Source organism: Manis javanica, chromosome 3, assembly GCF_040802235.1.
Source record: "Manis javanica isolate MJ-LG chromosome 3, MJ_LKY, whole genome shotgun sequence".
NCBI lineage: Eukaryota > Metazoa > Chordata > Mammalia > Pholidota > Manidae > Manis > Manis javanica.
The window spans coordinates 73713328-73725598 of record NC_133158.1 but is presented as its reverse complement, the minus strand read 5'-3'; the positions used below and the strand labels follow the sequence as shown (position 1 = coordinate 73725598).

Sequence of the window (12271 nt, the reverse complement as noted above, 5' to 3'; positions counted from 1 at the left end):
TATATCCTTGTAATGGTGTACCAAGAACCATACATTATTATGAATTATGATCAAACATGTATCCAATCTAAGTTCTGCATAAACACAGCTGGCCATAGGACACTACCAGAAAATGGAACATGGCTGACAGTAAACCTCAGTGAGGTATACACTACGCCAACACAGGAACGAATAGACTTTGTCTTAGGGTTGAACTTAGGAGAGTGTGACAAAATTTACTTGGACACTTAAAACAGAATTTACAGAGTTGCCTCAAAGTGCTCAGTCAACATTATGAAATCTACAATCATCTGTGGAATCTACACACAACCAGCCAAAATTTAGAGAGATTCCCCCATGATATTCTCCCACAAAAGAAGCCAAAAATATCAAAACATACAAATGAAATAATAATTACAAGACATCTCCTCTGTTAGAAAAAGTTTCCAGTTTCTAAAGAAGATGTAAAACTGGTATACAAGTTTACCGCATCATATATTACTGTATCTCGTTAAAATACTGTATCCACTCAAATTTCTAGACCTTGAAGCTATACACTTTCTCACTGTCCTGATACTCTAAAAAAAAGTAAAATTTAATGGATTACTTTGCTGGAACAGAAAGAACTTCTGGGCTAATAAATTTGAATAAGTAAAAAGATATTTATTAAACTACTTTTACTAAACCAATGGTAGAATTACAAAGTGAAAACATAAATAGGTGGTTTTCAACATCAAATAGCTAGCTTCCCATAACCTTGGCCATTCTTGAAAGATGCATTAAGAAGAAACTATCACTATGACATTTCTCTACCTTACTTCTGGGTACCCTTTGGCCATTCAAACTCTCTTTAGCAGTCCCAAGTCTTAGAGCTTTAAAATGAAAAGGGACCGGGAAGATTCACTCCCCTTAGGATGTATAAACTACGGTCCAAGAATATTAAATGATGAGCTCACAGTTATAACTGGTTAGACTACTGTCATTATGTTAGGAGTCATTGCTGATTTAGAGAGCAAATTACAAATAAGTAAACACTCATGCCACTTTACATCTGGCAGAGGGTTTTTTAAAGTTTCAATCTGATGGTTTTACTCTGAGTATTTGGCCAATATTCACAGACAACTTCAGAGTCTACATACCTATATAACTGCATTTTCTATTATAATGACCCTATTTAACTAAATGGAACTATTTAACTAAATAGGGTTAGTTTTTCTGACCTAAAAGAACATTATAGCTTTCTTAGAGGTTTCCTACAATGCAAGGAAACTAAAATGCAAAAAGGTTAAGTATTTTAAACCAAAATTCAACTTAACTATGTTAAAACATTATCTATTTTCATTAATATTTGTTTTCCAATTTGGAAATTTAGACTGCTACTACCAGTGAATATTCTAGAGATATTTAAAATATCTCAGAAATAGAAAACTAATTTTCTTTATTTGGTTTAAAACAGATCATGAAATTTAACACTGTAATGAAACAACAAATTTTGATGAGGAGTCTTTAAGTCAAGAATCCTGGCTATAAAATAAGGACTTAGTCGATGTCACTTCAGTTTTTTCCACTGCAGTTCAGTTTCTCACTTACTAGTCAAACTCTGGAAATTTAGCTACATTTCCCACCCACACATACCACAAGCAATATCCAATCAAGACTGTGTCTTAAAGACATTTTCTCCAATACTAAATGCTGAAGGATGTGGAGCAATAGGAATACTCATTCATTGCTGTGGAAATGCAAAACAGAACAGCCACTTATGAAAACAGTCCTGGAGTTTCCTACAAAGCTAAACACAGGCTTACCATCAAATCTAGCAATCATGCTTCAAGGTAGTTTACTCAAATAAGGTGAAAGTTTATGCCTGCACAAAAACCTGGATACAGATATCTATGGCAGCTTTATTCAGCGCTGCCAAATATTGAAAGCAACCAAGCTGTCCTTCAACAGGTGGATGGATAAACTGTGGGACATGTAATGGAGTGTTATTCACTGCTAAAAAGAAGTGAGCTATCAGTCTATGAAAAGACAAGGGGAATGTAGATACATATCCTTAAGTGAAAGAAGCCAGTTCTGAAAAAAATTACGTATTATCCGATTTCAACTATATGACATACTGAAGAAGGCAGAACTATAGAGACAGTATGAGTAGTTTGATGTTAACATTAAGAAAAGTAAAATCTGAAATATTCTTACCTGTCCTGTGATTGTTCTTCATACATCCTCTCCTTGCCTTCTTTAAAGAGTCTTATTGCCCGTTTTGACTTCTTCATTAGACTATCAATGTAGATTTTAAAATATTCATTCTCACTGAGTTGGGCAAGTTTCTGGTTGTCATCATATTTACTCAGTATAAGTCGCAAATGCTGATATGTATCAGGTAAAATGTCAAGTATATATGGAGGGCTATTTTTCAATTGAAGTTTGGGATTTTGGCACAGTCTGACCTAAAAACAAAGAAAAAAATAGATATTTTCATATGAACCTCAGCAACTTCTTTCACAGAAAAATGAGAAATTTATGGAACTATGTACTATTTATTTTTCATAACATGATTTTTATCTTAAAATTACTGTCTAATCTACAAAGAATTGGTAAATATTTACATCTGTCTTAATACAATTAAATCCTATTTTCTTCTCCCATTCAGTTTTTCCTATGTTATACCTTTACTTTCAATCACTGTAATTTTCACTCTCTTTTCTACAATGTCCTACTGTTCATGGCTTAGTAGAACTCCAATGTGCTAATTATTGTATCCCACTATGGTCTCTTTTTAAAATTAAAATGAGGAAATGAGCCTCTTCTGGCAATCAGTGTCTCATATTTAGATATTATTTTACTACACTGAATTCCCAGCTAAAGCTTTCACAGGTTTTAATTAAGGCTTTAGTGTATTATTCCTGAATCCTATGGAGAATAAAACAAAACAGTCAACTGTAATAACTGAGTTACTAAGTACTAACCGGGTGTCAGGTCAGAATGAGTCTTTTCCACCATACTACCCATACTACCTCTCTTCCCTGTAAACATGTGTTTCATAACTGTCCAGTCATTCTATCAGGTGCCACCCAACCACTGGGGCGTTCAGAGCTGCCTGCAGAACTGAAAACACCTTCTGCTGGCAAGAAAAGGGAGTAATTCAATGACTGTATTCCATTCTACTTGTTCATGTGACTTAGTCAAAAGTAAGTTAATCCATCTCGCTCTTACCCCCGGAACCAGGTCATAAGGAACCATTCGATTAAATAAAGTTTTAATGAAGTCATGGGAAATTAACTAAAGAGCATACACAGGCGTCACACTCTTCTAAAAGGCAAAACGTACACATAAGGACAGACTTACTGAGAAGCTAGAGAGCACAAGCTTGAGGGTCCCTCGGATACTTGGCCCTCCTCTAAGGCCTTCGCCATATGTCTTTTTGGAAAATTTTCAAGAGAAAAGTATTTTAAACAAGTTAGTTGAGACTTCTATTTCTAGTATGCCTTGCCTTCCATCACATTTAACCTCCTGTTGGGTAGCACCAGAGCCATGCGCATTTTTGGAATGTGGCTAATGGGAATCTGAGTTGGAGATACATTTAGTTTGGCATACACATGAAGTGCACAGTCACTTCTGAACCTAGTTAAATTATTGTCAGCCACCGTGATAAAAGAATGGCCTCAAGAATATTCCAAAGGCCCACGGTGCTGACGACTCCAGCACAGGGGCAAGAAGGTCCAGTTCAAATCTGGTGATTTGAACGTGTCCAATGGTACCCAGGACCAGAAGCGTAAGTGGGAAACAGAAGAGAATCAAAGTATAAAATATACAGAGTTGAGATTATTTATCTGATGTTTGTAGATTAATCAATTGTTTAAAATTTATAACTTGCTGTGACTTTATCATTCTAAAAAAATTCACTTTCATATACTCACGCTCAATTTCTCAATTTTGTATTTGCATTTTTGTACTATTTTTCTTTAAAAACCCCTCTAAATTTCAAGTTCTACAAATCATGTATCCACTCCTGGGTACTCATAAAAGTGCCTGTGCCAAATAACCAAAAAGAGTTGAACAATAATAATTTCAATAACCACAAATACAATAAATCAAGGAAACAAAAAAAGTACTTTTAAGCTTACTATCTTAATTGCTTTCTTTAAGAAATAACCATATTATATATTTTGTGTGTGGGGAGAAAATTCTGATTAAAACTATCAAGCATCAGCCCCTAATTTAAGACAACCATTTCTTACATTAACTGAGGGCATTACCCTATCTTCCTCCTCTTCATATACAGTGTCTAAAACAGAATTGTCTAGTTTATAGTAAGAACTAATAAATGGATGTATAGCTGGCTTGGTTGATTGATTTTGGAATACTTTATGTATTTTTTTACACATAAATAATTCCTTATTACATAAATAATTCCATATTACTTTCTCATTTTATGATTGAACTGTATTAGCAGTTCAAATCACTAACCCAAAGGTACAAGCATAGTTTAAATGTAAGATTATTTTGGTCTCCTAAAGAAATTTTCAGAAAGGTAAGATAGCATCTAACTTATTAAATAGTGCCAAATCTTTACAGAAGTATAGCTGAAAGGCTTTTTTACCCTCTTTTTATTTTTGTGACACTTTGATATAAACAGAGAAGCTCATTCTGCCGTAAAGACTGAGGAAGTTCCAAATATGTCAATGAGTTAACAAATCCTGGTTGCCAGAAAATAGTTTTTCAAGTTTTAAAACTAAAAGATAGTATCACAAATGCTCACAAATTTCAAGAATATTGCCACCACAGCAGGCACAGTTTAATTTCAGCAACATAAAACTTGGTACAACATATCAACGATTGGTAAATTATTAACTTGTAGTTAGGGGACTAGGCAGTTTTAAATTTACTTCCTCCACTGGTGAACATTTTGACAGATAAATAAAAGAGTTCTCTCAGGTGTTTTTTTAAGACATTTCATTTAACTATTATTTAACTGATTTTTTTAGAGTGTTACAAATTTTAACTTACTTTTCTCCACATGACCTTTTTCTCATTTGATTTAAATTGTAATTCTATCTGGTAATTTATTGCTTTATTTGGTAAAACTGTTTAAATAAGTACTATATGCCTGGTACTCAGCTCAGTGCCAGGAAATTATAGATGACTAGAACATACCTCCTGCCTCAAGGAGTCTGGCAGAAGAGACCTTGTTCTCTATAATTAACTTAGGAGCAATGTAATTCTTGCTCTAAGGGATCTTAGCAAAGATCCTGTCCCATCCATTCATTTTCAGATAAAGAAACTAAGAACTACAAAGATTAAGGAACTATTAAAAAATCATTAATCCTACACAAGAGCCTGCATCTTCTGAATCTCAGGCTGATCTTCCTTCTAACTATATCACAATTTAATTAGAATTAAGCATATAATTAATGATCCCTGGCTAAATTCATTTCCATTTTTATTTTATTTCATTTGCAAATTTACATGAACTTCAAGACCCATTTGTTAATTCTACAAACGTTTATGTGTCAGGTATTGTTTCAGGCCCTAGGGAATACAGAATGGAATAAATGATAGACCTGTCCTCAAGGAGTTTCTAGTGAAAAGACTGATGGCTTAAAAAAGAATTACAGGGGACTCAGTGCTGCAGTGGAAGACAGTACAAAATGCTAAAGGAGAAAAGCAGCAGCTCACTCTCATCTTGACATGGGAGCATCAGGAAAGGCATACCTCAATTTGCAAAAGGAATATTCCAGGCAAAGGTGTATGCAAAGGCTTGCAAGGTACCAGAAAGCAGGGTTTGTTAAGAGATGAGTCACTGAAGTCAACAAGGTCATTCTAAAAGGTAGGAGCATTGGAAGCTTGTGGGTGAGTGTACACTCACCCACAAAGTAGATTTGAAATAGACTAGAGTTAGTTCATCAATGCCCTTGTGGGCCACACAATTTTCTAAATTTGCACATGGGAATGTGTAACCTACAGTACTGAACTGTGATAGGCTGCTGAGTATGCAGTCCATCAGCTGGATTAGTATTAAACTCCTGTGATTTATGACAGCTTCTGCCCAAAATGAATAACCCTACACCAGAACTATGACTTTGAAGCAGATCAAATTCAATTCAATTCAATAAATATTTATTGAGTGCTTGCTACGTGCAAAGAACTGCGAAAGCCAGGGAAACAAAAATTGCTTTTCTAAAAACAGTACATTAAGGAGAAAAATCAAGCTCACCACAAAGGTTCAAGATTAAATTCAAACAACTTAGACCTCTTCTACAAATATCTAAATCATTCCCTAGAATGAAAATGGGTCCCCAAACAGAAGAGCTTTCAAAAAGAACAAGACTGCAGCCACATTATACAATGGTGAACTTTTTAGGGCTCAGACTAGTACATAAAAGGATTGGTTTATTAGCAATGTTACTCTTTGCTTTTGAACTAAAAGACAAAACATTTGGTATTGGATATATTAGGATATAAATTCCATCATAGTTATTGACTCAAAGGATTTTAGAGCTAAGAGGACCTTGCTGAACTAACTCTTGGAGATCTCCAAAACTAACTCCTCCTTTCGCCACAATGATGTTGAACACAGCAGTGTGACCTAGCTGTGTTTACTGCTCAGACCCTGATGCCGGCATGTAAGAATCAGGCGCTCACTCCTAAACAACTGCCTGCTGTATTTGTTTAAATATTTTTAAGGATTTTTAAGCAGACCTCTCTGTATATGTCTGCACTGTTTCACATACATAAAAACATATATCTATTCATACCACATATGTATTTCAAAAATGTAATGAATACGAATTCACACACATAATACATGAATATGTATTCACATACATAAAATATATATTCAACTATATCAAAGCACAGGCACAAATATAAACACAGGATTTACTAGTGCTATAAGAATTCTGAAAGCCATTAATTATTCTTGGAACATTCTTGCATTTAAGAGTTTCCTCACCGTGCTTTAATTAAAATTTCCAGCCCAAAGGTAACAAAGAGATGTTAGGCCAGTTAACATATTTTTCGAACACAAGGTTTCAACCAGTCCCCAAAACACATCAAAGAAATTCTACTGAAACAAATGGAAGCTTCAACAGTAAGGAAACGTGTCTACATGAAAACAGACGTTCATTATAAAATAGACCTCACTTCATGGAGCATTCAGTTTTATTAAATCAAGTAATGTACCCATGAAATGAAATAGCCCATTTTTTAAAGACAGTATGGAAAAGCTAAAATAATCCCTTGTCTGTGCTTCTCACATAAATGTCACAAGAGGCTCCTAATTGCAATTACATGAAAGTATGTCATTTTGATAAAAACCATCTATGAGTTCCTTGGGTTCTTTCCATTTTAACTCAGCAAATCATCAGTAAGTACATAATAGTATAAAAATGTACACAGCAAAAAATGTAAAAAGTATAAAAATAATACAAAACTCTACATCAAATATTAATTGGGCAAAAGAAGAAGGTTAGCATATAAAATTGGTTCTGAGTCTACCATATTAATTAGAGTGGGATTTGGGAAAAATGACCAATTCCTTTATGGTTTTCAATCAACGTTACTGTAGAAATTATTGTACAATTACCATTAAATAATTGATAGGTTGCAATTAAATTATCAAATTGTGTATTCATTTGTTATCTACGTTTCTTCCACATAAGAATGGAACTTCCTTAAATGTGGAGACTCACATTTAATAGCTATCTTACTGCTTTGTCTACACCACCTAATGTAGAGTCTTGCATACAGTAAATGTGCAATAATTATTTGATCAGGGGTAAGAGAAATAGAAAGAAGAAAGGAACAAAATAAGGAAGAACTTCACAGAAGAGGTAAGGCAATAGTTAAATAGGACATCCATATCTATATTGAGTAAATCTGTCTAAAAATGAGTACAGAATTTGCAGAAGAGTTTGATCTTTAGGGGGTAAAGATCCTTTTGAATTATTTCACATGGAAAGAAGAATCAAATTATTCCTTGGCACAATGTGCCTGAATCTTCATACTATGAAGGCAGGCATTAGAATCAATCAAATCTAGGATCTGGTCCTTCTATTTGCTATCTTACACAACTTTGGGCCAGTTTCTACTTCTGGAAACTTCTTTGGATGTTGTAATTTTTAGAAGAAGAAATGTAAAGTACTCAACACGGTTACCTAGCATGTAGTTGGCACTCATTATTTATTAGTATTTCTTCTCCTTCCATATTTCATATTATATATCATAACATGGAAAAATCCCTTTGGGTATTGCAAAGGTATGAGAATTAGACCAAGGGCACTAACCACTTTGGTGGGAATCACTGAGTTCTTTTAGCTCCTAAAGCTCCTTAAATAGTATAGAATATTTTCTGTAGGAAAGCAGCAAATAAGGCTCATAACCCCAGGTCAGTATTCCTGATGTGGAATGAGCTACTGTGGAATCTTTTATGGGTAGAACATTCAATTTAATAATTGTTTTTGTTACTGCTATTGGAATACAGTATAAATGTATAACAATTATGTAAGTATTAATATGCTAAAGAGCTAAAAATTTAGCCAGATATTCATAATATGCTTTTTTCATTACTAGGAAAAAATCAGCAACTTACAAATACGTTTGGAAAAAAAGCCTTTAATATATGCCCAGGCAAAGTAGATAAAAATAGCATCGAGGCATTTTTTAAGTCACCGTTTGTTCCTAAAATGATCCTAATATACAGGATGGAAAGTAATTTCCATTTCAATTTTTTACTTATTTACCCATTTAACTGCTAGAAAACTGGATCAAATAAATATTACTTATTCTATAATATACAATTATATTAAAATATAGTTTAAACATTACAAATGTTATGCCTTAAGTCAATTCCTGACAAACCAACATAAAATTTACACATTCCCTCAAAACTTCTCTGTATATTTCCTTGTCTAAGTGGAAGTTCGTTATCTACCAAGGTTTACTCTTCTACTTCTTAGCCTTTTCCTCCCACACTGTAATTTGGGATGCTACCTTATCAACGGTTTCTTCTTCCCATACATCTTAAATCATTCCCTACCTACATCCTTTCCCCTCAGTCTATGAACCACTCCAAAAGCAGCCACACACAAATTTACACTCTGCTCAAATCCTGAAGTTATCTGCCAGAACTTTCTTCCTTTTCACTAGTTATAGCACCTCTAGAGCAATTTTTAAATAATCCACACACTCTTTTTAATCCAGCCCCCATCACATAAGTGAAATTACTCTGGGACGTCAACAATGGTCCCTTACTCATGGAACTGAATGACTTCTCACATTTTCATCCTGCTTGGTTTTCTCCACTTGAACTTGGAATTGGTTTTCTCAGAATTCGAAATTATCTCCCTGTTGAAAAGCTGTCTCTACTCAGGAAATCAATATATGCTAGTTCTTTTCCTATCTCCCTCACCACTTTTCTTTGCAGGATTCTCTTTCCTTCATAGCCATCTAATTATAAATGCAACCCAACACACAGCCAAAAATTCCAATCTCTAACTTTTGACTCTCACCTACTTTGCCTTGCAAATCTCTTGCTGTTCTGTCACTTGAAATGCTACCTCTATGGGTATATCCACCAAACATATGTCTCTAGTTTCAACTTCTCTCTTGAACTGCACATTCAATTTTCTGCCTTCAAAACGGATTTCACTCTGGCATTTCAAGCCCAACATGGCTAAAAACAAACTTACCATGCACCAACTCCCAAGCTTCCTCTTTTTCTTCCTATTTTCCTTATCTCATTAAAGGCATCACCACCTTCAGAGTCAACTAAGCTGAAAACCTCAAGAGTCACTTTCACTCATCTGCTCTTTCGTTCTCTCTCTCTGAAGGGTCACCAGACCTACAGACTTACCTCCAAAATGCCTCCCACGTTTGAACCAACACTTGCTATACCTGCAATTCTCTAACTCAAGCCTCCATTATTTCTTCTCCCATCTGTTTTAATTCCTCTTGATCATTTTTCCTGCTTTTAAGTTTCTTTTCTCTTAAACCACTGCTTGTACTATCAAGAGAGTACTGTATCACAGCACAGCTTTGACATTTTCCCACTCTGCTCAAAGATTTTAACAGTTCTTTGTCTACCAAGTAAATAAAGTCCAAATTCTTTGACAGAGAAGTCAAAGCTTCTTGATCTTCTCAAACTTACCATGTCTCACTCAACAATCTCCCTCTACCTATCCTTCCTTCAACCTGCTGTATCCTCTACCTCACTGAAATCCAACAAAACACATTCTCAAGTACAGCTGGGTAGTCTCTGCTGAGCTGCATTTGACACCATCTTTCCACCCCTGGCATGCAACACTCACCCCCAGTGCATACTCTGTCACAGCCCTGTATTTATACCACATTTACAGCACTCTCTACATTCTACAGGATAGCATGGTTATTTAGAAATCTCTATTTTTCCATTGTTGGGACATGGCAAATGAATGATGAAATCAAAAGATGGCATGTAAAGCAACTTTAAAAGAAGAGAAGTTGATTTAAAATCTGAATGGTAACAATTTCATAAGAGCTAAAAGATTACTAACTCATTAAGGCTTCTGTTAAACGTATGCCCTCTTTCACAAGAATAAACCAACATAACTTTTGGTAGGATTCCTTTAATTCTTTTACTTTATTATAAGCTTTTCCTAGAAGTGGCAAGTGGAAAATGTGGGATCATTTCAGTTATCCAAGCATAAATTCAAAAACTAACTCAGCGCTAAACAAAACTGTACAGACACTGACTGCGTCACCACCACCTGTCCTGGTGTGCCAATGCCCAGGATCCCGCTGACACAGAATGACTCTCTATGGGGAAGGGAATGTGTGAAGGGTGTTCCCTAGTCCGAGGGCCCATGGAAGGTAATGTTCTCCAACACAAACACAAACAATGGGCATCCAAGACCTAACTTTTACTCCACCATTAATATTTTCTACCAGAGGGATAAGGAATACGTCTTAGAAAAGAATACCTACTCTTTATTTTTTTTGTAATAGCTGTAATTAATCTGAACACCTTTGACAGACAAACTTTAAAAATATATTATGGTCACAGTGAGATTATAGAGAATGAATTATGTTCAAGCTTGACAAATGTACTAAATGTACTGAAGGTAAAAGGCAGAAAAGGCTGTTTGGCATCATCGCCTCTCAAATGCTTTTAAAACTCTTTCAGTAATGTAATTTCAAATAAATGACAAGGACAGCAAGACAAAAATGTCGGCAGGTACTCAACTTGCTTTGCTCCTTGGCATCAATTATAACTTTATAATTTCCTAAACATCCATTTATGCTCAGTACATTTGTATCTATTAGACAGAAAATTATTTCTTCCATTTTCTAACACCTGGCTATGATGATGAAAACCACGCTCCAGAACCTCGCATTAATAAATTACTATTCCTACCATACTGATTAGCAATCATTTCCTTCCCCTCACCTCAGCATTTCCAAGAAGAGTACAATAATCTGTTCTTAGAGACAGCGGCCAGCAGAACCCAGACAGACAACTGTCTGAACAGTAGCCAGAAAAACAAGGTGGAAGTTCTCTACTTTGCGCCCACCGTACTCGGTATAGGTCTGTATTACAGCCTTTCCATACTGCATGGCAATTATCCATTTACCTGCCAGGCTCTGGATAATCAGCTCTGAGTTCTCTGACAGGTCAAGGGCAAGGGCAGAGTTCTATCTTATTTAGCTTTGCATCCCCAGTAATAAGCACTCAGGGGGAACATGGTAGGCCCTCAATAAATGTTAATTAAGTGCTTAAGAAATCCCAAGTTTGTAATAGTTTCAGGAGACACACCACATTGCAAGTGTGTTAAACCAAGATGTGTATTAATGAGCAATAGTTCTGTCACTGTATCAAATGGGCATCCACTGACTTGAAGAGTTTGGGGTCAGGTATTGACATACACTTAGCTCTATGTAGAGCTAAGGCTAGAAATATGTCTAAATGGGATGATCTGAGATATGCTACTAATATTTGTCTCAAAAAATATACTATGCTAACTGTGTGCCTCTGATATTTTATTAAGAAACACTTTACATCTTATAAGGAACACAACTGAGCAATTATTACTCTCAGTGACCCTTTCTAGAAAGTCTGACTTCTGAAAACATAACAGTTACTTGGAACTGGAATCTCAGTTGATGGTTTAAAATTCTAGAGGCCAGGCAAAGAAGAAACTACACTTACTAGGTAATTTCCTCTACAGTCAGATACTGCTTCATATGCCCTGTAAAATAAGTTACTTTGTAATAGCTGAGACATTCCAAAGAACATGAAGCTTTTCATATTTATACT

At 35.2% G+C, this 12271-nt stretch overlaps 1 protein-coding gene across 6 annotated transcripts in view; it reads right to left on the bottom strand.

Moving 5' to 3' along the window:
- Nucleotides 1-12271, bottom strand: part of CBLB (Cbl proto-oncogene B) — a 207779-nt gene that overhangs the window by 191360 nt on the left and 4148 nt on the right. For 5 of the 6 annotated variants that reach the window (XM_036998645.2, XM_036998649.2, XM_073231708.1 and 2 more), the window contains exon 3: nt 2176-2426. In XM_036998645.2, the coding sequence (XP_036854540.2) occupies nt 2176-2426 (251 nt within the window). Of the gene's footprint in view, nt 1-2175; nt 2427-12271 lie in introns of those variants that run through there. The other variant, XM_036998650.2, reaches the window with a different exon arrangement.